General features: G+C 45.3%; 1 protein-coding gene across 5 annotated transcripts; it reads right to left on the bottom strand.

Annotated features, from left to right (window-relative positions):
* Positions 1–659: 659 nt before the first annotated feature.
* FYB2 (FYN binding protein 2) lies at positions 660–25009 on the bottom strand. 5 transcript variants are annotated; one of them, XM_062623123.1, is made up of 20 exons: positions 24890–25009; positions 20246–21020; positions 19221–19415; positions 18180–18213; positions 15399–15487; positions 14650–14678; positions 13382–13413; positions 12438–12522; positions 11938–12091; positions 10105–10231; positions 9962–10002; positions 9589–9658; positions 7558–7641; positions 6234–6262; positions 5449–5509; positions 4779–4871; positions 3062–3146; positions 2609–2765; positions 2414–2447; positions 660–1983 (listed from the first exon to the last, which is right to left on the bottom strand). In XM_062623123.1, exons 1-20 carry the CDS (start codon positions 24896–24898, stop codon positions 1752–1754), a joined length of 2415 nt encoding a protein of 804 aa, XP_062479107.1. In that variant the 5' UTR covers positions 24899–25009; the 3' UTR covers positions 660–1751. The 5 variants fall into 5 exon arrangements, 4 of the variants coding, with proteins under 4 accessions (XP_062479107.1, XP_062479106.1, XP_062479108.1 ...); XM_062623122.1 differs by having other exon boundaries at positions 661–1983; positions 9962–10005; XM_062623125.1 differs by having other exon boundaries at positions 1842–1979; positions 9962–10005.
* Positions 25010–25750: the final 741 nt, after the last annotated feature.

Raw genomic sequence — 25750 nt, forward strand, 5'->3', positions numbered from 1 at the left:
ATATGAGAATCATTTTAAGTTCTGATGTGTTAAGGATGCACCAGCAAGGCTATAAAAGAAAAAAAGGAAGAGTTTAATTTCCTGACCGGTATCTTATAATCTTAGTATAGCCAGCCTGTGGTTTAATTGAGGAAATCTTAGTTGCTATATGTAAAGCAGTTTTGTATTGTCTTGAGTCATCCCATACCAAGCGCTTTCCTTCTGTGCATGCATTAGACTCTGTCCATGGAGGAAAAGAGTTTTACATGCATTGCAAAGCGTCCTCACATTGAGTCAGCTGCCAGCGCTAGTGCAGAGGTTTGTGTTTTGCATCTAGTTGGGTTGCAGCCCCACAAGGACTGTGCGTAATTGCAGGGGGAGCGGGGCCCGGTCACGTATATCACAGGATATATGGGGAGGTTTCTCTTTAATTAGTTTAATTTAGAAAAGAAAATCTTAAGTAATTTCCTTAGGAGACAAAAAAGAACTTGCACATGTGGCCAATACAAGATTTGCCTGTAGCTCTTGCAGAGCGTGTGATTAATAGACTTCAAGAGCTGTGGGATGGGGAGGAGGATGAGGAAGGAGTCAAGGAAGGGAGGTGTTTTCTTCACAGGATCAATCCTAAACATGCCATGGAAAAAAAGCATCCCCCCAGGTAAACTGTCTCCACAACTTCCATCCTCCATACAACTCCCAGCAAAGGTGAAGGACACAGAGCACGTCCCAGCCTGCTCTGAAGCCAAACACGCACTTCAGCTCCCCAAACTCTCCATCTCCTCTAGAGAAGTCTAAATATTTGGGCTGGCAAGGCTGCAAAGCTGCGCATGCTTACAGGGGCTTGCTCTATTTATTTTCTTATTGCAAGGATGGATGCAGGCCAATGCACTTAATAGTAACCACATGGTAAAATAAATAAGAATGCCTGTATAGACTTAAAAGTAAATGTTCAATATTTGCTCTGGGTTTTTTTTTTCCTGATGGCTTCTATGCCAGCTTTGAAATGGCCGTATGGCAAACAGCGCTTTTATTTTGCTGTGTTTCCTTAAGCCTGGAACATTTAATAATTTCTAATTAAACCAGCTACAATTTTAGGATATTTATGAGCAAACTGAGGGGCTCTTACAATGCGCTGGGGAGGGGCAAAAGATGTACACTAAGGTCATGTTTATGGGTTTTTTTTTCCTCCAAAGTCATGTAAAAACCCCTATCCACGTTCTTCTGCTTCAGAGAAGGTACCCACTGGATACACTGAGGAGAAGCCATTAGCAATTTATATTTCCCTTCCTACAGTCAGGAGCATTTTACTTTAAATAAGCAATCATCCTCCAGCCCCATGGCAGAGAAGAGCCCGAACACAGGGGCAACTGTTGGGTAACTGCCTGCTGCTGTGAGGCGGTGGGAGCCAGAAGTCAGCCTTTACATATCTGGGATGCCAAAGTTAGCTTACAAAAATAAAGTAAATTTGGACTGAATGCTTTATTTACTCTTTTTTCATGTTTTTTGGAGAGAAATGAGTCAAGTTTTCCTCCATTCTGTATATTTAACACAGCACGAGTGGTGTGGTACATACTTCTTGTCCCAGTACTTTTGTCAAGACCAAAGCCAGTTCAAATTTATATGGTTTGTTTGTTAAAGAGCAAATCTTTGGGGAATTCTTGCAATTCTAACACCTAAACTAGAGAGTAACAATATAGAGCAGGTAAACTGCAAATGTAGGTATGTTACGGCTATTTCAGAGCAGACCAACAAGGTATACCAAAAAGTGGGAACTACAGAACATAACTAATGTTGAAATAATCTGTGAAGACGTGCTCTAAATAACAGACAAAAGAGGAAAATCTCTTGTGCATTAAGCAGTGTAAAAGTGTAAAAAATAAAGCTTTATTTACACGTGCATCACCACTCCACAGGTGATCAATGTGGGGTCTCATGGACACAGGAAGCACAGAGAGACCTTCAGGGATGCTCCTGGGAGAGCAGCTCTCAGTTAGCAGTATCTGTCTCAAGAAAAAAGGCAGTTTCACAGCAGTGGGCACCTGGGCAATACAGGAGGTTCATTTGTACCAATTATGCATGAGCATGCAAGGAAATGATACTGCAGCAGGGAATTTAAGGGTGTGTTTTGGCAAGGCGATGCACACCAAGTGGCCCATGTTTGCAGCAGATGTGGGTTAATATGGCATATCTGAAGGCAAGTCAAGAATCTCCAATTTAGAAAAGTCATGACTGGATGGGTTTTTTTTTAGATGCAGTTGGACCCAGCAAACCAGCAGCCTAAAACTGGAAATACTTCTTTAATATTTAATACTGGCTGTTTACATTAACCTTCCCCTGCCTTCAGAAGTTTAAAGTACATTTCCCCAGCTCTCAGATATCTATACACAGGAAGGAGAAGAAAATATGCATCATAATAAATAAAATCTGAGTTTACCTGAAGTTCAAGTGCTCCACTAGAACATACCCGTCTGAGAAGGGGGGAAAGAGAAGTAAATTAGTAAACTCCTGAGCAAATAAAGTCACAGTGGCTAAGCACAAAGACTGTACTGTTGCTTGTGAAGCTTATTTGCCCCTCAAACCAGGACTGCAGTGACCACCCCTGCCAGAGGCTCACATCTTAAGAGCTTACATCTGCCCTCCGAATTGCGGCAAATCACTGCATTGCCCTCCGTGACATCGATAACGTCCAGCTGTTCTCCAGCTGTGACCGGGAGATCAGCTCTTCTCTGACTGGGGACCGAGCACTCAGCAGTGGCAGTGCTGATGACATTGATCTCCTTATCATACTGCAGAAAAGAAATACAACCACAAGTTACTATACACTCAGTCAATCTCCTTAAGGGTGGTGGGGAGGGATGGAGAAAAGACTTTCCAGGATGGGTTGTGAGGCTTTGGGGTTGAACGGGGAGAAAACCCCAGCAACATTCCTGAGGAAGATCCCAGATTAGAGGAGAAGGTGACCAGTCAGTGGGACATCTCTCCCAGCATAGATAAGGACCAGCTTTCCACCATGCATCTTTTAAGCATGAGATGTAGCTGCTTTCCTCCTCTGACACTATTGGCTCTCTAAAAAGACACATACCATAAATGTTTCTCGAAAAGACTTCTCTTCTTTTCCCATCTTCTTGCTTTTTTCTGCACTGCTTTTCTTGACTTTGAAGATATTTCTGTATCAAGAGAAACACACACACACACTATTCAGCTCCATCTAAATAACCACTGGCACACTGGGAAATGAAATCCAGAGCCCAACAACTCCAGCCGTGTCTGCAATGAACTCTTGGAAGAGCAAAGCACACCATTCACATTGCTGGTTTTCAGGAGAGGATGAACACACCACTCGGATCTGTTGGCGAGCAGAACTTGAGCCATTTTGTATCTCCATTTGGAATAACTGTTTGCTCTATAAGCAGTGTGGGAACAAACAATCAAGTGTTTCAAATCAAACGTATTTTTATGGAAGACAACAATTCACTTTTCCCCCAGCAGTTTGTCTCCTTCTGGTTTTATTTATATCCAAACATAAAGGGTTCCCCGATAACTCCCCTCCTAAGTCATTTATGGAAGCAGGGCTTGATACAGCTCTCCAGATTTGTGTTGCGTTTTTAGCACATGGAGGAGAAAGTCACCCAAGCAGACATTTATATGGCATGGTAAAGTGAAAAACAAGCTCTTATAACCAGCTTAAAGGGAGCAATTGCCATTCATGCTAAGGCATTCCCTGGGCATGGACATGCCGCTCTTTCTGGTTTGTACATGAACTTCCAGCTATGACATTCATTTTAAAACTAAGAGAAAAAAAGAACCCCGATCAACCAAACAAAACCCACCAAGTTACAACAAATCAGTCCCCTTTGGCTAGCCTTCACGCACTTAAAATGAAGAGGAGGGGAAACAAGAGCTGAAATTAGGAACTTTTAGGGTGTGAAGAGATTTCTCCTTGGTAAGCTCAGCCTGCAGGTCCTGCCACCTTTAAGGAGTGGATGAAAATGCATTGACTTCCTGATAGTCTGCAAAATCATACACATGACTGTGCACAACAGAAGTGGTGTTTGTACCCCATGGAGGAGCTCTGTGGTAAGAACCTGGACAACAGAGCTCTGATTTGCATTTGCTTGAAGTCCCAGGTATTGGGTCATGAAAAAGCTCATTGCAAATACCTATTTTTTTCTGATTTAAAAGGGAAATGACACCTCCTATTTCCATGCACATTTTTTTTCTCAGCACTGGTAAGAAAAGGTTGTATTTTTTGCTTTTATGCACAAATGCTACAGCAACAGCCTATAAACAGCCATAAACCCAACCGGAAAAAGAAGACCCAAGAAATCACTACTTTAAAATAAGGGCAAGAGGAACACACAGGCAATTACTACGCTGTGTACAGGGCTTCTAAACACAGTGAGCTTGCCAAAATAGGAATAGCTGATCATGGAGATCAAATACTTAACCAAGGCACAATTAAAGAAGCAATGGGACAGAGCATGGCAGAAAAGCGAACGAATATACAGCAAGTAACACCTTTTCGTTTCAGCTAAGTGAGACACATGATAGGATTTCAGGATAAGACCCCCAGGGTATCCCCCACTTGCAAACAGCTCAGATCATAGAGTTTGCTTTGCCCTCAAGATGCTGTCTGTAAAGTCTCTTGAAAGCTGGATTCAAAGGGAAAGAAAGGACCCTGAAGCAGCAGCAAACACAAAATGTCAGTGCAAGCAGGGCCAACCCACTCCTGCAGACAACTCAAGGGACAGAGGTACAGAGTGAGACAATGTGGGAAAACACAGAACAGAAATCAAGACCTTTCCACATCGCCGCTGCTTTTCCTTTGGTCCTTATCCTCTTTCGCCATCAGAAATTTTGGCATCCAGGGTTTGTATTTGTCATCCTTCTCTCTGGGAAAAGGGGAAAGAGCCACAGAGAAATTCCAGTTTTTTCCCAGCAGACCATGTCCCCCCTTCCCAAACCCATGTACCTACAAAGTCATGATTTTTCTCTCTGTCTCCCCCACCATGACCACCACAGAAACGCAAACACTTGCTGTGATTTATACCAGCACGCACTGCTGCCACAATCATCTGGCAGCAAGACATCAAGACATGCTGTTCCTATTAAAAGTAATTTTTCTGACAAGGAACTTGCCAGGACGGGGCTGATTATGAGGTCTGGGAGCTGGAGTTTTCCTTCCTTAGCAAAACTACCTGACTTTTCACATGTTTCAGGGAGCAGCTCTCACTTTTTCACATCTCTGGCGCTGAGTAGGTAACACTGAAGAAACATTCTGTGGGATGCTATTTGCCAAATCAAACACACATGGAGAGGGCACCTGGAATTTCTCCAGAGGGCTGAGTCGCAACCAGCTTCATGACCCTCAGTGGCTTGCAGTACCACAGGCTCCCCAGGGCACAAGTCTGTGCCAAAAGGAACATCTTCTTGCCCAAGACCAGCCTCAGGAATGGACACTGTCCTCACCTTGGCTCCCTCTGCCCCACCTCGACATCATCATACACCATGTCCTCCTGGGAAACAGCCCCTGTCAACCAAAACGCAGCAAAGAAAGTTAATATTAGATGTCATCCTAAGCCAAGTACTCAAAGCCATGTATTGCAGAGGAAAACTGGGCTGCTGCTAGTTGCTCAAACCCAAAGGGACTAAAGCAAAGCAAAAGGAAGATCCCAAAACCTATGGGCTCCAAAACTTATGCCAGAGCAAGACTCCAGTATAAGGCAGGATGCTTGGGTTTGTTAGTTGTCTCTATGGACAATTATCTAGATGGGTTTGGCCACCCAGATCCAATAGGAGCAGCAGCTTCACCCTGTAGTCAGCCCAGGCAGGGTTTCCATCCTGAGCAGTTTCTCAAGCTTGATTAGCAGGACAGGTTTTGTGTCCACCCCCATTTACACAGGCATGAACTTGTCCCTCCACCAGGCAGCAATAAGTAGTTTTACAGGGAGCTGCTGGAGTGCCACTGGCTGCTAAATGCCACTGCATGGACCACTTCACACATTGCCTTCCCAAGTATATATGTATCTACAGGAGGAATGGTCCTCTTCAAGAAGAAAACACTCAAAAATGAGGAAAAAAACCCAGTCTCCAGTGAAGCACAAATCTCTATCAAGTCTTCAACATTAACGCTGCCACATTACATGATTTTCAGAGAGGCACGATGGATTAAGGTTGATTTTCCATTGTGCAATGCATTTACCTCTTCAAACACAAGCACAAAGCCCCAAGAGTCAGATACATATGTTGCTTACCTAAATTTGGTACTGAAATGGAAAACAACCTGTGGATAGAAAGAGGCTTTTAGGAATGAGTCTGCACATCACCATCACCCTAAGTTCATGAGCACCAGCTCTCTGCTGAAGATGTATTTGCTAGAAAGACATCCTTTGCTGAGTAAGCAGCAACTCCATCCTTTGTGTTCATCAAGCAGGTTAGGAGACATCTACGTTGCACCCAAAGAACAATCCAAATCAGCAAAAGGAACCTGCTCCTTCCCACCTCTGCACCCCTTTCCCACAGCTGGAGGGTTGATGGGCAGCTGGTAACTGTAGTCAGTAGTAATTCACACCTTGTAGTCTGCCAATATCATGGGTTGCCCAGGAATTTAAATGTGACAGTAACTGTAGATAACTGAGATGCTTACTGGAGCTTTAAGGGTTCTTTGTGACATGAAACCTGGTGGCTCTTTCCTTGGAAACATATGCAGCAGTAATGCAGGAAGGAGCCACTGACATGGCAGAGCACCTAGTGTGAAAAGGATTTTAAGCAAAACAAACCTTCCTCATTTAAAAGAGGAAAGGATTAATCCAGAATTCCCAAAGAAATAAGAAAAAGTAGCATTTTCCTGGACTTCAGGCACTGTGCGTGAGATGAAGCACATACTGGCAGCAGTGAAGGATGGGTTCTGCAGGCAGCCACTCTGCACGGGAGGAAAAGGCAGTTTCCGTGGAACCTTAACCAGGGTTTTGAACGTTAGAGTACCCAAAAGGGCACTACAGGAAGTTATACAATATCCTCTCTCCTTACTTTTTAGACTAAAGACTCAGTAATAAACCTCTTCAGCAGATGCTGTTGCCAGCTTGACTATAAATGGAATAAGTGCTTGGAATAAGAAACCTCAACCCTTGAGAGCCACAACAGCAAGACTTTGCCTAATCCTGGCCCACAGATCCAGGCAGCAGGTAGCACATTTCTATGTTCCCTTGTGTATTTGCATCATGTTGAGGTATCAGAAAGGTACCAAAGGCAGCAGAAAGCCTGTGAAAGCTTGGACGCTACTGTAGGGCCAGCACCTGTAGATTCCTGATGCCAGAGACTTTGGAGAAGCTGCTCAGATGGACCACTGGCCAACAGAGAATCATGGAATCATAGATTGGTTAGGGTTGGAAGCGACCTTAAAGATCATCTAGTTCCATCTGCCATTGCAGCTTCTGTTGAGTAGATAGAAGCACTTTGGGCATAACTTTCCCAATAAAGCTGTATTTCTTACTCCTAGACCTCCTCCTCTCAAATGATTGCAAATATGAATGCTCAGGATTGGAGGGGGAAGGGGTTGCACAACCAGCATTTTCTTACTTTAAGTTTTCCTTGAACCTGGTACTCTTCAGCTTCAACTTTTCTATCTTAAACAAGTTTCCAAATCTCTTTTGTTTTTTTGTTCTGTCCAAAAGAGAAACAGATTTCAAATTAAAGAGGCACCAAGTGCTGAAGTATGTGAGAGTTGCAATACTTGCTGCTCCAGAGATCTTGAAGCAGATAAAGGCAGGTCAGCAGACTTTAGACCTTAGCTCAGCATTAGGTTTTAAACCTTAACAGCATCATACAGATGAATGACGGATTCAGTGGGATGGGCACCAACAAAGCAAAAGATGCTTAATTATGAAATCCAAGCTCAAACCTTTGCTTAGATTTAAACTTTGCAATTGAAGGTGTTCTCAGACCGAACTACAGAATGGTCCAAGTATATTTGGAGTAAAAATTCCTGACAAAAGGGAGAAAAACTCCCCAGAAGCAGATAGTGACCATTAAAGGAGCACATCAGGACCATTTACCTGTCTCTGCCACCCTTCATCACACATTTCTGCTGTGTATGCTCTTGAGAGGGACCTTTCACTACACGTGCTTCTCTTTGTGGCTTACAGGGGGTTGCACAGCTACAACACAGCAACTTCCTAATGAAGTATCTGCGACCAACCCAGATCCTCACATGGGGGACATTACCCATGTGCAAGTACTGTTCAAAATATTTGATCTGTATCAGCACCCTTAATCCTGCATGTGGCATCAATGGAAAGATTACAGAAAGACTGGTTGGGGGATTGAGACATTGACCTCTGAACCCTGCGAATTTGGTCCCGACCCTAACTTTGTCATGACATTCCCTTGCAAGCTCAGCAAGACGCACTGCTCCTCTGTGAATTAGCAATGGAGTTTAATTTCTGCTACTGTTCAGCACCCATGTGCAGAAAGGTGTAGAAGAGGTGTGGGTACGCTTCCCGATAGGTGGAAGACATACAGGGCTGGTCCGGGAGCCAGATATGGATGCCAGCACACTACTTACTCCCTGTCCAGGGAAGCTCAGGCACCTCCAACACACAAAGCCATGGATAATTTGCAGAGAAATTACTTTGCCTTTTAATAACTGCCCAGTCACCTCCATGCTTTTAGGTTTCTCAACCCTTTTTCCCCTCTCTGACACACACAGGCTCTGCATCCACACAGAAATTAGACTTGAATCCAGATGCAAGCCAGTACGAGCCTCACATCCGTAAGGGAAAAGCAGATGTACAGCAACACCTTATTATTCCTCCCACACCGCTCCTTAGGAAAGAGCCACCAGCTGCATTCGAAGCAATTGCGCGGCATCCCCAGCCCATATGCTGCTCCCAAAGGCAGTCTCTATTTCTTACAAAGGGATGCAGGAAATCTTTTACTGCAGGAGGGTAAGGAACCACACAAAGCTAATAAGTAAAAACACAATGAACTTCACATTTCACCTCTTAATCCATTTGGGAAGCTCAGGCAACCTATAAATCTGAGGCTGCAAAACTCATTGCTTTTATAACACACCCTGTGGAAGCAAGTATCTTGAGAAGCTGAATAAAAAAGAGCAGGTTGCAAGTTAGTTACCGCATGTCAGCCTGGGCTCCTTTCAGCTTTCCAGCCTTCACTGAACTGAAATGTGAGCGTTTTGTCCCTTTTTATGGGGACAAGGTCCCCGTTTGTCCCTTGACACACAAAAAAGATGCCCTTTCTCGGCTACAGCTGAGCAAAACTTTTGATCAAGAGGCAGCCAGCAATACTGTCCTGTGTGTTTTATGCAAGGAGAGTTCTGTAAGGGAAGTGCTTCCAGTGGATGGGGAGTGCTACAAGTTCTAAGAAAAAGGCCTCACTGCTTAGGGATTTCATTCTGGTAACTATTTTTCACTCCCTATAAGTGTCAGCCAAAGGGGAAACAGGGAGGAATAGGAAGAAGAAACCCACCCATACAACAACTCTTCTGCAGTTGCATTAGGAAAAAAAAAGGCCTCCAGCCAGTAACTGGCATGTGAGATCAAGGAAGCATGGTCAGTATTTCAAAACACAGAGTAAGAAATTGCAACTTACTCCACTTTTGCTGGATTATCACTCCCAATCTCAACATCTTCATATGTTTCTTCATAGCTGTTTCCTGAAACTTAAAACCAAGGCATGCCATTATCAGAAACCACGTTCAGCAGCGATGAGGTGAGGCTCACTGGACAAATTGCACCCAGGCTGTAATATTTTACTCTTACAGATGCTTCAAGGTTGCTCAAATTAATTCCATGCAAGACACGTTTATTGCTCCCCACTGGTTTTAATGGGAATTTAGAGCAACCAGGCCAAAAGGAGACGCTGTAGATGTTGAAAGTTAAATGAAACTATCCACATCATCTCCCAGGGACCAGCCCAAATTAAAAGCAGCTCCTGTTTGAGCTTCTCCACGTGCTGCACTTACCGCTGGCTGAAGTGAATGGACGTGAGGCGTCTGACCCATGGCTGCTAGAAGACAGAAATATCACATAGGGATTTGCTACAGCATAGCTTTTAAAAGCCATCTCGTAGACACAGCTATTGCAAAGAGCCCAAGTCCATACTCACAGCCTATCTTGCATTTCTTCAACATCATCATATATATCCTCTGGTGCCTGCAGAGACTGCCAAGTGCTTTGGTCCAATGCTGTTCTTTCTACCCCTGGCTCTGGAGCACCAACATACACATAACGCACTGGAAATGAGAAAGGAGCTTTGCTTTAGAGGCTTTTCTGAGGACCTTGTCACAGGGCAAGGACAGCTGTTGAGGGTAACAGTTGATAGCATGAGAAATAAGAGCTTACAGACATACTTTCTATTCCAGGCGTCCAGGGAAGTCTCTGCTCTGAGCCACTTTGAGATGGACCAGTGAAGAATTTTAAAAGATTTGAAGTTTTAAACATTTAACTTTAAAATATTTTGAAGTACTAAAATACTTTAATAAAAATTAAAATGCCCATCAATATTCTCAACTGTGGCAGCTCTGGCTCAAGTCCTCCTCACCAGAAGACATTCCAAGAGACTGTTTATGAATGTCCAGAGAAGTGATTTAAGGGAGGGCTTAGCATGGTTGGTGGAGATGCTAAGATCCAAATAACAGGCCTCTCCATTGGGAATACACCTATAAATCAACATCTCAGAAATGAAACAAGGAGGGAGAGTCTCCCAGAGATGTATTTCACCAAGAGCTGGAAGCAAGCATGAGAGCTGCACTTCATGAGCTTAGAAAAAAGATTATTACTAGAGGGCTTGGTTAGTGGAAATAGCAAATCCTTAAAACTGATTTAAGGGAGTTGAATGTACATGTAATACAGAAAGGCAGCCACACAAATAGAAGCAAATAGTGTTTGTAATGAACATGGGTGTATGCAGTAGGTCTCACCAGAAACATGCACCACCACAGTATGGTGGAGTTAATGACCAAAGTTTCTGCCGAGCATTCAAACCCTATGAAGAAGAAAAGGATGGGGTGGGGAACCAAACAATTCCCTAATGAAGCAATGGCAGGAGGCTCAGCATGAGCACTTCTAAGGCAGATTCCCAACAGAAATTGCCTCCAGCTGTTCAAAAGTCAAGCAGATTTCATACAAAACCAGACACCAACCATAACAGAAAATTGCTATGAAGTGATTTAAAATAATAATAAATAGTAATAATAAAACAACACCTGAGGACCACACCACCACCAACAGCCACAGTCAATTTACACGTTCTCCTTCATACTCCTGGTCTGTCCACAGAGCCCAATAGAGCTACTTTTCCCTCTTTCATCTTTGAAATGCTGCCATACCATACTAATGGCTTGCAGAGCAGGAGTAAGCCCACGCACACTTAAACCTGAAGTTGCAAAATAGTATTGGCAAAGGAAACATGACTGAGTTTAATTGTGCAACTATGGTGCATATCAGAAGCTCCAGATGCTACCTTAGAGCATTGTGAAAGAAGGAGCCCAAAGAAAAGGCTCACAGGAACTACTAAGAAGATGGAGCAAGAAGCCATCATCCATCTTCATAAGGGACAGGGCGAGACTTCAGGCTCTCATCCTGCTCACGTGTGTTTCTATCACAAGCCTTAGCCAAACCCTTTTCTAAGACTCAATAAATTATGAGGAGCAGAGGAGATGGATTTCAGCTCTCTTGGATAAGGGCAATCTGCTAGAAAAACAAACACCTCGGTTTGAGTTACGCAGATGGTTAACCAACTTAGGAAGCTATTTGCAAAGCCAAAATAAATGATTCAGACCAAAATACAAATGCACATGCAACCTTTTGCCCTGGTTTAACTAAATTGGTTCAAGAGTTGCATCCAAATTTAACATTATTTCCCATATGGAAGAGACATTTGGGCAACAGATGGGACCGAGGATTGAGGAAACACTCAAGAGCGCAATGAGATACTCACAGAGCTCTGCTCTGTCTTTTGCCAGCCCTTTTGGGGTAGGATGCTTTGCAGTCTGGGTACTGGTCACATCCTCCTTCACTTGCAGAGCCTTCATCCCGCTTTCACCATCTTCCTTCGTTCGGTTAGTGGGAGATACATATTCATTTCCACCTGTCTGAGATCAGACATTTGGTTTGGTCAATACAGTCTTTAGAAACAGCTTTCCAGTAGAAATGGGTATAACTTACATATGCATATCTGTAAGAATATAAGTTATCTTTGGACTTGAAACAGTTCCACACCTTTTTCCATCAGGAATTGCTGGTAGACACAGATGCTGTTTGGCAGCACTACCTTTTAGGTAGTCTTTTAGGCAGCAGCAGTTGAGCAAGCAAAAGAGAAGGCAGAAAAACCCAGGTGATTAAGGACCCACATTCCAACTGTTTTCCAAAGGGAGGGAGGATAAAAGGAGAAGAGATATCCCACAGTAGTTATTAAAAGTAATCTCAGGGATACAATACCTTGAAAATTTTCTTTGCTTCCTGTTCCTCTCTTTCAAAATTTGCTTTTCCCTCTTCTTCATCATCTATTGTAGCTCTTCCAGGACTGAGAGTTTGAGAAATGAGAGATATCTCAGAACACAGACACTTTAGTAAAGTCACGGACAAACTGATTGCTTTACGCCTGTGCTCAAATAAGCCGCTCATTTTCCCTTTGAATGAGGTAGGTTACAAAAAGACTGTCTGTACCAAAAGTAAGGACAAATCCAAGTCTAAAGGTTGCTGGTTACCTGGAGTAATAGCAGTCACTTTTGGAAAAGAGACAAAATAAGATGATTGTTTTCTAATAGCAGGAATGGACAAGCTAGATCTATTTGCCAGTGGTGGTACCTGGCTCACGAGCTGTGCCTCTCACCGTACTATATTGTGGCTTCGGAAAGAAGATACAGCAACAGGAGGAAGAACTTGATAGCTTTCTTCCAGCATCACAACATTTCCCACTGAAGGGACCCTGTTTTATCACATGATTCTTCAATTCTCATTGAAAAAACAGCCTTCAGCCAGTGACAGTAATTATACAGCGCAAGGAGTCTGAAACGTGACATTTATAGGGTGAAATTCAGTGTAGACCTTGACTTACTACACAGCTTTGGACCTGGAAGCAGGTGTCCCAGTTTGAGAGCCTCATACCTCATACCTTCTTATACTGAAAGAGTTCAGGTTTCAGTAGGAAAAGATAATGTATTTCCTTGTGTGCCAGAGGAGAGAAGAAAATCTCCCTTCCAGATATGATTTAGAATGAAAACAATCATGAACGCTGACACAGAAGAGCATCATTGTCTACATCGTCCTGGTCACAAAACGTATGATATTTCTTTGTATTTACTGAGAGTTACAGTATTCTAATCCTAACCTGAATTAGTTGTGGGTTTAGAAGAGGCTTGAGAGAAAGGAAAGGAAATTACCTGGATTTGGCAAAGAGAAAAGCCTTCTGTTTCTGAAATAAAGAAGAGGAAAGCCTTCAGTCACTGTGCTTTTCTCAACAGTCAAGCTTTTATACAAGGCTTCAGCTGTCATCTAGTATTTAAAGAAATATTTCTTTAGAAAGCCCAGAAGCATTTTGCATTTGGAATAGTCATCAAACAAGGATATTTCCTCCACTTTGCAGGACAGGAGATACACATATTGACAAGCTATGTAAGGATAATATAACAGTGCAAGCTACCGGTCAGAATGAAAGCAATTACAGGTTGGAGACCTTACAGAAGAGGAGGATTTTTTTTATTAATTAAAGATTTTCCAACCTACCATAAAATAAGACTGCAGCCAAGCCAGAGAACCTCTCTGCAAGTCATGCATAGGTAAGTGCATTTGGAAACCTGTGTTATTTCCTGGACAATGATTGCTTTGCAAGTCAGGGCTTGAAAGTGGAATTTGATGTTTCCCAAAGTGTAGTTTCCCCTCTTACCAGAGCCAGAACTGATACCCAGTACATGATCATCTCCTGACATGAGGTGACCTGTTCTCTTAGCCCAGCTACTCACTGTGAGCTCAGCCATGCAGCCAAGCAGGTCTTCTCTAGGACGACAGCTTTAGCAGTTCCTGCCCTGTGCAATGCACTATCCTGGCTTCATGGCAGGATATCCGCACTGCCATGGTGAACAGCCACCCCTTTCGCAGCCAGAGTAAAATGAAGAGAGTCAAGTTGCAGTTTGCAGCAGAGATAGCCCCAAAACAGGGCATGGAAATCTGAACAGTCGTGCCCACAGCAGTTGCCCTCACTTCTGAGCCAAAACGTGGAGCGTGCTGCCATGACAAGGAACCTGGCACAATTTCGCTTTGATGCCTTCATAGAGGGTTTACCAGCACCAGCCCATCTTTGGCAGGAACCTCCAGAACAATTCAGTGGGTTTTTCCTCCAGGAATTCATGATCTTGATATCAGTGCTTGACACTTACTTGGTCTACCACCAATGTCCAGATGGTGTTACTGCTTCCTTACAACAGAAGTCAAGGGAACTTACTCTCACCCCTGGTGTGTTTGGAAACCTCATTAGTCTTCGTGTCCCCTCTGCAGCTTCTTGTTTATGTTATGAGAGTCTTCACAGACAACACACACAAATACTCAGCAGGCAATAAATGCCGCTATTAAAAGGTTTTAGGACAGGAAAACATGGTGTGTATGGCACTGTCAAGACTGAGAGATCAAAACTGGCTGTGATGAGAATTCTTACCTTGAGTTCTTGAGGTTCTGCCTTAGGTACTAGAAAAGAAATTTGTGAATACGTATTACTTTTTAGACCATGTTAAAGTCACCACACTTTCAGTTGCAAAACCCAACTTCAGCTTGCACACTCAGCATCCAGGCATACGTGCACTATGGCACATTCACCACGTCCTACAGGCCAGCATCCTTCAATGTGTTATTTAGCACTGGCTTACATTCACAGGACTGTAGCACTGAGCTTGACTTGCCACAGGTTTCATAGTCCAAGGAGCAAACCCAAGAAGGATGTAGCAAGTACCCCCAAGGAAGTTGCTTGGCTCCTGATCCCATAGGAGAGAAAACCAATGCACATGGCAGAAACAAACCTCCCCCAAAAAGCAGAAGTAGAGCAGTGGCAACTCTGATTGATAGAGAAAATTATACTGGGAAGAAGTACTGCTCTGTCTCTGTACCCGTGCCCAAGAAGATGCTGAGGTTTGCCTCACTGTCTTCTTTTATTTCTCTTCTACATCCGTAGCATCTCCTGACTTTTCCCCACTGCAGCTTTACTGCAGCATTTCACCACCAAAATGCTAACATCTGTGCCCCAATGTCCTCACACATAGCCAGTGCAAAGAGAGACAGTACAGGCAGTCATATTTGGTCACCTGGACCGGTGTGCATCTGCTTTTCTCAACTGTGTTATTTCCTTTCTCAAAGGCTCTATCCCAGATAGCACATAATTCACTTAGGAATGAATCAGGCTTTTCAAAGTACCTTCAATGACACACAAGGTTGTGGTGTCCCCAGACTGATTCAGGTACATTGGCGTTTCTTCATAATTATGCTGCTCTTCAAGTTGAGCACTGAGAAGATGAAAGAAAAGAGAAAAGAGACTTTTTTTTTTTCTGGCCCTTTTAGAAGTTTGGGGGAAAAAAAATCATCTTAACAACAAGGAATTCAAGTGTTTTGATACTGAGCCTACAAGAAAGCAAAGTGAAATCGGGAATTCCTCGGAGGAAGACCTGTGCCACTGCTTTTCCTTTGGGAGGCCAGGTTGTGCTTACAGGACTCAAAGCACATCAGGGCACTTCATACTGGGATTATGGTCTTCTGCCTACAGCAATCCCTCAAAAGTAGAAAGAGAACAATAAAAATCCAAGGAAATCAAAGTGTAGCATTTTTCAAGCCTACTACAGCTACTTTAAAATGAAAAACAACCCAGTTGCACTGTTTGGCATGCTATTTCTCAATTAAGGAAACAGGAAGGGGAAAGCAGAGGTATCAGAGGGTAGGTTTAAACATCCTGCTCCCAAGTTCAACAAGCTACATGCTCCATGCTGACACAGCATGTGGGATATACCAGCCGCATCTCAGCCCCAGCACCACAAAGCCTCAAGTATTGAACTTCCCAACCCAGCCTCCACCTCCTCATTCTCCTTTTTCCTTTCTTTCTCTGGAAATTTAAATTAGCATCATTTGGGAATAGGTGCAGGGAGAAATCCAAGCCTTCCCACATTACCCAGGCAAATCCCAGAGGCTTCTTCCCCTGTGCCCCCTGCAGCAGAGGTTTAGGCACCTCAGGAGCGTACTAAGAAGTGGCAAATGCACATAATACAGCTTGTAACACACGCAGAGGACAGGGTAGGGTGGTGAAAGAGTACCAGGAAAAGCTATAGTGAGAACTTCCATCTTTTAACAGTAAGTCTATTATAAACCTCAGGGAGGGTTTGGTTTTCCTTGAATCACCCTAAACTATCACAATTCATCTTCAGCAGAGTAAGGACTAAGTAGTTGTTGCAAAACAGAGCATGAGGAACAAGAAACTCAAATTGCATGTTAAAGTAAAGTAATCAAAGTAAGAAAGGGCACCTAAAGTCAGTCAGAAGCTTGTGCTAATACCAAAGGCTGCCCTAGTCCCTGTTCTGAGGCCCCTAGCACTGGGGGCAGTGCCTCCAGCTTGCTGGTCCCACAGCTGTTCTGGACATGTCTCCCACTGAAGGGGACACACATATACATACAGGTATTTTGTCCCTGGTACCATCACTTGAGGAAATGGAGGCCAGGAAAACCCCTGACCTTTCACTTCCCCAGCCCAACCCCTGGATAAAACAGCATCCTGGGAGTTCGGCTGGACTCCAGACAGCCCTTTATATACACCACAGTGCTACACCAGACCTGAAATACAACTGGGTTGATGGATCCCTGACTAGCACCAGTGAAAGCAGAGTGTTTATCCCCAAACAAGGAATCAGAGCTCCAGATTGGTTGGCCCAAGCAACTGTGTCAGGGTCTCTAAGAGACCAGACTTTATTACAGGTGCGCCTTAGAGGAGGGGAATTTCTGCCTTTCCAACCCCATGATTTCACTTTTATGCTGGAATTCATTGAATTCATTTCCCCAGTTACACCTGATTAATATTTAACAGGTAACCTATTGCCAAGACCATATCAGAAATACTAGCGTAAGACAGCTAATCTTGCTGCAATCTATTGCTAAGACAGCTTCCTTGTGGTGCATGACAGCTTTGGAGCTGGTTATTTTTTGACCACTTTTCTTCCGACAAGCACAGGTTAAAAGTTAAACGAAACACCAGCCAACACCGGCAGGAACACCTCATGATGTGAAAAGCACAACTTGCTATGTCAATAGCTGCAAGAGTTCATTGTTTGGGAACAGAAAGTATTTTGAGTATTCGGCTCTTTTTGCCTTGGATAAGCCATTCTGTTTCCCTTTTTTCACAGCTGTATATTCAGGCAGATAAGACAAAACACATATATGACTATTTTCCGACACTTCAGCTGTTCTTGTGGCAAAGAACCAGCACCACTAACAACCACTCATGACAACTCAGAGACATAGCAGGAAAAATCCCCTTGTATACAAAGGCAATGGTGTCTGTGAGATTTTGAGCCATTTTGGACACTTATGGTATCAGAAGCTGCACCGGTCGGCTTGTGACCTCTGTTGACTTTGGACCACCACTCCCTAAAAACCTCATTTCCACGTGGAGACAGATGAAGCCCTGGCGATGGGGAGGGGGGGCAAAGGCTCCTGTACTCTGGCGTTCTGGCTGCACAAACATAGAGTCACAGAATAGTTAGAGTTGGAAAGGACCTTAAGGTATCTATGCAGGAGGGCAAGCTCTTCTGCTGCTGGCAACAACAAACCCCTAACACCAGCTGGTTACCCCAGGGCTTTGTTTCACAACAGTTCTCAAAAGCATCTCTTTTATAAAACACCACTTGAGTACATGGAAAACAGGAAGCAAAAAACACGGGTGCTGAGTGATCTCTGCAGCCAAAGCACTGGCAGTGTTTTCCCTCTGGCCGGCTGAACCAGACCTAATGACACACAGGTAGGATTCTCCACACTGCTCAAAGAACCCAGAGGAGAAAACAGGGATGAAGCTTTCTACTTTAGGAGAAGGTCATCCCAGCAAGTCGCTGCCTTTGGGAGTGGGATGTTCCCTCCAGACTACATAGGGATCATTCAGCATCATGGGATGGAGATGCCTTCATCACTTATGAGCCACACGTTGCCTCACTACACACTCACCTTTCAGGGGTCAAGTAATCCTCTTCATCAGCAGCTGCACACAAACACACAGAGGATTAGTATTTGAAGGCAAGACCACTGTCTGCACACAAAGAAAGGTGTGAAATAAGATTGCCAGCAGAAAGTGGGGATGTGGCTATGTTAACACAACATTATTTCATGTTTCCAGGCAACAACCTCAGGCTTTCTAGAGTTCTATAATTGAGCAATATTGAGAGGGCACGGAGATGATAACATCTAAATGTAAATAGTTCCTTCCACCAAATTAATATGTTTAGAAGCATTAATATAGTTAGAAGCAATGAGGTTAGAAAAGAGCTTCAGTGAAAACCTCTCTTTCCCTCTTATTCTTATCAAGGCCAGGGCAGAACAATAAGCACTGGCACAGTAAAGCCAAAGAGAGTTTAGCAGAGCACTTCTTAGAAAAGCAGCCTAAAGATCTGGCTATAATTAAGTCTGTATCTATAAAGAAACACCATTTAGCTGCTTAATAAGTAGTCCAGAATATTCTATTATGCAACATCAATAGGGTTTTATTATGGGAAACTGAACTTTTGCGATTCTTGATGTTGGAACATTTAACAACATTGCATTCTGTTGTATTTAAAACAGAAGGGGGGGGATTAGCAGACCAGTTTCTACCGATTTTATTGTGCCTTCCCACAGTTGTGTGCTTCAGAGTGAAGGCATTTCCCATTGAAGAGGAGTGATAAAGATCAGCTTGCCTCAGAGGCAGCTGCTGCTGCTTTACAGCCAGCTGTAAACCACTCACAACACGCTGCAGCTGGGAGGAAGGCTGGTTTCTGCATGGGGGATAACGGCCAACCTGGAAAACCAGATCCCTTTTCCAGATTAAGAGCAAAAATCAGCCTCCCTGAAGCTGCCGAGCACTTCTTGATGTTTGAGAAAGACGTTAGAAACAAGTAACAACACCTTATTTCTGTGCACTTGGAATCGTGGCCCTATGGATGTCAATAAACTGCAGATTATGATTCATTTTGTACAGAAGAGGTCTGGGGAGAAAGACTAGAAATCTCTTACTTGTTTCATTTCCTCTGTGGACCAAAGGCACGGCGCTTCGGAAAGCACTGAGATCAAACTCCGGGGGTCTTGCAGGCTTCACAGGGGCAGGACCAAGGGATTCAGCTGAAGGGAGAGGTTTAATTCTTGGCCACTCACTCTGTGGGGTGTGAGACCGTTTTCCTGCTCTGGCCTGGCAGAACGCAGGCTTGGATTCTGCTCCAGAGAAACACAAGGACAGGCAGCAATTAGCCCTCATTTGAACAAAAATCCATAGAGGATCATTAGTTATTATACAGACATTTCTACCCAGCTCTATTTCCTCCCAGTTTCGGTGTCCCCATCACACAGCAAGGCTCCAACCATGTTACCAGGATGGCAAAGTAAATGGCAATGTCCATTTTTACAGTTAACCATGTTGGGGCCTCAGCTCTCGACAGCTCCCTTCCTCTGGATTATAAAATACTCGCCTCGTTTTCTGTACCGATAACAGTTTAATCTGCCAGCATTTAGTGGCATAGCTGTTTTCAATACACAGCCCAAGAGAGGTAGCTTTCCAGGGTAAACAAAGGCTTAATCTTTTCAGTGCCTCGTCACTTGGTGTGACGTTAGCAAGGGGAACTTCACGGCATTTGAGTTTCCTAGCACCCGTTTCTGTATGAAATATCGCAAGGAGAATATGCCCTCCGAGCTCAAACATGACCTTCTGCAAAGCTGGGAGGGTTGCAGAGGGGGGAGATCAGGTTTAGGCCATTTTAATTCAAACTGAAGTGTCTTTGCAGAAAAGCCAAGCCTTTATATGTCTGTGTGCAAACCGAATAGCGGGGTGTAGCCACATTTACCTTGTGATTGTGAAAGGCCAAAGCAGACCAAAACCAAAGATACTCCCCTGTCCTCACTCTTCATCCTACTCTCAAAATGTGGACAATGCCTTTAACTGTATATATCATAGAAGGATAGAATGGTTTGGGTTGGAAGGTACCTGAAAAGTCATCTAGTTTCAACCCCCTGCCATGGGCTGGGACACGGAGTATAGCTTACTATACCTTTCTGGTGCTGAGGCTGCTCTCTCGATGCACAATAACCCTGCTGGCAGAATGCAGTTGCCACTGCAGTCTCAGTATCTGCTTCTTCAGAGGTCCTGTGTTTCCTGGGAGCCTGAGGAAGAGCCTGCCCACTGCTGAGCAGAGCATCCTTCTTCTTCTGGGCCAGCAAGTCCAGCACTGGCTTGCTTCGAGAAGGTCGTATCCTACTACTGCTTGTCTCAGCAGGAGCATGCGTTGCCCTCTGCTCCGGGTGAGGGTGCACATACAAGTTCGACGCCCGTTGGGTTGGGAGCATTGCATTTGCTTTCTCATTGTGGGATAAGGCGTTTTCCCAAATCTGTAGGGCATGGTGGAAAGAGTTTGGGAACGAAGGGCTCTCTGGAGCTGTTTTGGCTGATCCTTGCTGGTCAGTGCAACAGGATGGCAGAGGCTTCCCTGGATCACTCTTGGGAGAACTCAGCCCTTTCTCTGTGATGTTGCCTTTATGCTCCTCATTGTGCCCTGCTGGCTTCATGTAACCCAGCTTGGCTCGAGGCCATACCAAGGGGTTGCTTTGGGTGAGCGCAGAGGGTAGGGAGGCAGCTTCATCCTTAGGGTATAGTATTACCTCTTTGCTCTTACTCCGGGGCAGAGGGCTGGGCACAGCGTTCCCTGCAGAGCCCGGCTTGGGTGCAGCCTCAGGGGGAGGCTTCTTGCGTGGCTGCACCAGCTTGGGGGCCACGTTGGAGTCACTCTGAAATTTTGCTCGGAGGGCTCTGAAATCGCTCACGCCTTCCTGGGTGGGGGGAGAGAGGAGAGCACAAAACATCTGCTTTCGGAGGTGCAACGGGCAATTTATATGATCATGATTGGAGCATTGTGTGCAATTCTGGTGTCCTCAACATAAAAAAGGACACAGAACTGTTGGAACAAGGCCAGAGGAGGCCACGAGGATGATCAGGGGACTGGAGCACCTCCTGTATGAAGATAGGCTGAGGAAGTTGGGGCTGTTCAGCCTGGAGAAGGCTGCGTGGAGACCTCATAGCAGCCTTCCAGTATCTGAAGGGGGCCTATAGGGATGCTGGGGAGGGACTCTTCATTAGGGACTGTAGTGACAGGACAAGGGGTAATGGGTTCAGACTTAAACAGGGGAAGTTTAGATTGGATATAAGGAAGAAATTATTTACTGTAAGGGTGGTGAGGCACTGGAATGGGTTGCCCAGGGAAGTTGTGAATGCTCCATCCCTGGCAGTGTTCAAGGCCAGGTTGGACAGAGCCTTGGGTGAGATGGTTTAGTGTGAGGTGTCCCTGCCCATGGCAGGGGGGTTGGAACTGGATGATCTTAAGGTCCTTTCCAACCCAAACCATTCTATGATTCTAACATCATTTCAGAGGGAAAGAGGTCACAGACTCCACCCTGGTCACCAAGGATGTGTCAAGCATATAGTGAGAAACTAAAAGCAGGAGAGGAGAATTAGCTCATTCAAAGGATGCTCCAAACACTCCCAAATCACTTCTGTAAAGACAACAGAGCTGAGACAGGGGGAAACACAGGAGCAGAGCATGGAAACACAGCCAAGCAGAGCCAGTGGGACCAGGTGGAAACGGTTTCTGCCCCCTCAGTATCACCCAGTGTTGGAGAATCTCCCTCCAGAGGACTCGGCAAACACAAAAATGAACGTTAGGTCTTCCTGGCAGAGGCTCTGTGCTACCACTTATGCACCTACTGGGTAGGAAAGCTGCTCCTTATTTTCAGTACACAAGCACAAGCCAGGGGAGAGGCCAGTGGAGATCCCCAGTCCATCCCCTGCTTCCCTTAGAAAGCTCCGCCACAGGAAATGAAGTACAAACATCCTCCTTGGCAGGTTCTAAATGATCCCTGGGGCACAATCCTCCTCCACTGTGCTAGTTTAGCTCAGATCCCTAGAACCTTTTGGATGCCTCTCCTCTTGCTGTTATTCCCTCTCACTCCCAGGAAGCAAAGGACATACAACCCAAACATGTGCCACACAAGGACAGCAAGAGCATCTCTCAGTTCAGGTGATGAATACTCAATGCAGGCTGAGATACTCAATTCCTCTCTAACACAGTTACCAGACCCCATATGATTTTGAACAAAGAGAGCTAATAGGTGACAGCACAGTTTAAAAGGGCACTTAACATTTTGTTTCAAGCCTTTGTCCCCAGGTATCTCCCTGTCCCATGCTGGAGAAAGGGGACCACAATGTTTACCTGCAACATCGAGGCTTCAATTCAACCCTGGCCTGAACTACAGAGAAAATATGAAGAGAAATTTATGAGCTACTTAAGTCCTTGAACTGCTCTATAACATTTTATATGCCGTGATTACATTAGGTGCACTACTCTGGCAGTTTGGTTCAGTGCGGAGAACTGAAAGGCTTCACGAGAACCCCTCTAATGAGGAAATTGGAAAAAATTATCTAGGACAGAACTTCGTTATTCTGAAAAAAGCCCCAGCCTTAAGTGTTAAGGCAGAGCAGATGAATAGCGCACTGAGGGTTTATTGCATTTAATTGCACAATTTATTAAACACTGACAATTTCTCTTGAATAACCCCTTTCACTGGCTTTATTACTTTCACAGGGTAGTGCATGATGTAAAGAACCAACCCTTGGGGGAGAGGGTTGAATTGCTCCAATTATATTTCATATTAGTGGTCAGCAGCGTGATGCTGGGTAAGCTGCCCAGACAGCCTAATCTAGCGGCGAGCCGGTGGGAATGGGAGATTTCAGAAGCACACGGAGGATCAATCAGATTTGGGAGGAAAAAAATAATCCCCCATGTACCCGATCCCTCCAGGATTGCCAGACAGGACATAAAGCAGCGAGGTGCCCTAATGCAATCGCACCGAGCTTGCACACGTGCTGCAGCTACAGTTGAAGGGTTCAGTGCTGTTTACCTCTCCATAGTGATTTTCTTTACTGTAATGCATAGCTCCTCATCAGTGTCCTCAGAGAGGAGAAAAAACAGACCTGCATGTCTCACTGTGCCACAGGTGAGGAGGATTCATGCAAAACAGGGGTTTCAGCCTGGCAGTGCTGTGACAGAAACAGCTGTGGTAGTCGCTAGCTTGGCATTACCTTTAATTAAAGCGGGATGGATACAAGCCTCCTGTTCTCCCCCTTCCCTCAAGTTGCTATTCCTCTTGCCTTGAAATGGCAGCTTCAAATGATTTGCCTAATTAACTGGAAGATTATCTGTGCTTAACGCACTCTCCTTGCCCTTCACTACAATATAGCTTCCCCCAGTTTGCCGCATGCTGGGGTATTCACACTGACAGCATGCACAGACCCAGCACAGGAGGGACACGTACGGTCCCCGGCCAAGCACAATGAACTGCCTGGGAGGATGGGGTTTAATTGCACCCCACGGCCACCTCCTGCACACCCACACCCAGCCTGATGCTCTCTCCCTCTCCACAAAGCTCCTGCTACTGCTTCCAGGCACTGGGCTGAGCTTAGTGTGATCCTCTGAGGTGCAATGAGTTCTCCTGGTCTCTGCAGGGATAGTTTTCCATCAAAGCCAGGACCATTTCAAACCTCAGACCCACCCAAGCAACTCTTCAGCTTGACCCACACACCTCAAGCTAACACAGGGAGATGTTCAGCCTAAACATGGTGCCAAGCAGGTCGCATGTAGATAGGACACATGTGAAGTCCAGGGAGGGTTCAGCACAGCAGGGAGACAATTAGACCAGTTGACAAGTGAGGAGAATGCACTAATACATTTAAAGGACTGCCAAAAGCTCACAATGTGCATTACAGCTACATCTGGCCAAATAATTCGCTGTGAATAATAACACATTTGGCAAAAGCCCATGCAAGATGAGAGAGGGAGAGAATAAAAAGGAAACAAACTTCCACTGGCCGGAAAGCTGTGAGCATCACAGAGCCAGGGGACAGCTAAACTCTCCATATTTTCTCCCTATAAATAAAATAGTTCTTCTAACATTAATATCATTCTAGGAAGCAGAATAAAGCTCATCTTAAGCCTATGATAAGCATACCTTTTAGAAAGAGCAGCAGCTGGAGGTCTGTGCTGTTATTAAGGACTAACTAAAAGGAATTTTCATTCTCATTAGTTCTCTGCAATTGATTTCCTACAATGAAATCAACACCGGAAGAAAAACCCAGTTCAAGACGTGGCATGCAGGACAGCCAAGAGGAAGCACTGCATGTTCCCCTCCTGATTTTTTTCTGGCTTAATCCCTTCTTTATCTTGATTTCCAAGGGAGGTCCTGTGGGTAAATGTTTAATCAGCACTGCCCACAGCAGGGCGGCTGGAGCTGGGCCCAGGACCCCGAGCACACTGACGAGAGCACAGCACAGATACCATCTTCTCATAAACCAGAGGAAAACATCAAATCCACCTCTACTTTTTGTTAAATTAAAAGACAGAAACCGCAGTTGATCTCAGAGCAAGAGGGGGGAAGAAGACAGGCAGTGGGAGCCCCTGCTTTGGGTCAGGAAAGCTGCTGGTTTGTGGTCCCCATGCAGCGCAGAAGCAGCAGTGAGAGCACACACCTAAAGTCCCGGCTTAAACTGCACTTGGTGGAGAGAACAGCCCCAAGCTACAAAGCACCAGCACCCGCTCCGGGGGAGAGGATGCAGTGAGGGTGAAGGGCAGCGGCGCCCCTGCAGTTACCGCATCCATCCCTGCGCTGCAGGAGCCTGGCAGCCGCTATCGGTGCCCGTGTCCCGGCTCCCGTCGCCGCTCCCAGCGCCGCGTCCGTCCCCGCCGCCGCCGCCGCACTGGGCGAGGCGGGGCAAGCCCGATAACACACCTGGGCCAGGGCCGGGTCTGCCCCCGGGGCGGGGAGAGCTGCCCGCCCGCGCTGATCTCCGGATCCCTGAGCCAACGGCGGGCAGGCTTTGGGATGGGATCAGAAAGGGGAGAACCGGGCTTGGTTTGATGCTGAGGGGGGGGAGAACGGTTCTTGCCCTCATCATGTTAGGCAGCCAACAGCATCCTGGCTTGTATCAGCAGCAGTGTGGCCAGCAGGACTGGGGAAGTAATAATCCACCTGTACTGGGCACTTGTGAGGATGCATCTTGAATAGTGGGTTAGGTTTTGTGTCCCTCATTACAAGAGGGATACTGAGGTACTGGATTGGGTCGAGAGAATGGCAGTGAAGCTGGTGAAGGAGCACAAGTGTAATGAGGAGTTTGAGGGAACCTGGGTGGGGGGGTTAGTCTGGAGAAGAGAAGGCTCTGGGGGACCTCATCACTCTCTACAACTGCCCGACAGGAGGATGGAGCCAGGAGGTGCATAGTCCCTTCTTCCAAGTAACAAGCAATAGGACAAGAGGAAACAGCCTCAAGCTGCACTAGGGAAGGTTTAGACTGGAGATTAGGACAATATCTTCACCAAGAGGGTGCCCAGGCATTGAAACAGGCTGCCCAGGGTAGTGCTGGAGTCACCGTCCTGGAAATGTCCAAAAACGGTGTAGATGAGGCCCTCAGTGATGTGGTTTAGTGGTGGCCTTGGCAGTCCTAGGGTATGAGT

This window comes from Pezoporus occidentalis, unplaced genomic scaffold, assembly GCF_034315485.1.
Source record: "Pezoporus occidentalis ecotype Australia unplaced genomic scaffold, CSIRO_AGI_Poc_V1 ctg25, whole genome shotgun sequence".
Taxonomy (NCBI): domain Eukaryota; kingdom Metazoa; phylum Chordata; class Aves; order Psittaciformes; family Psittacidae; genus Pezoporus; species Pezoporus occidentalis.

What these genes read in the sequence shown, in the direction of transcription:
- FYB2 (XM_062623122.1), bottom strand. An exon ending in CCACAGAGGAAATGAAACAA is followed by an intron (nt 18,214 to 19,220) that starts GTAAGAGATTTC and finishes GTTTGTGTGCAG; the next exon opens with CTGCTGATGAAGAGGATTAC. An exon ending in GATTACTTGACCCCTGAAAG is followed by an intron (nt 15,488 to 18,179) that starts GTGAGTGTGTAG and finishes TCATCTTCTCAG; the next exon opens with TGCTCAACTTGAAGAGCAGC.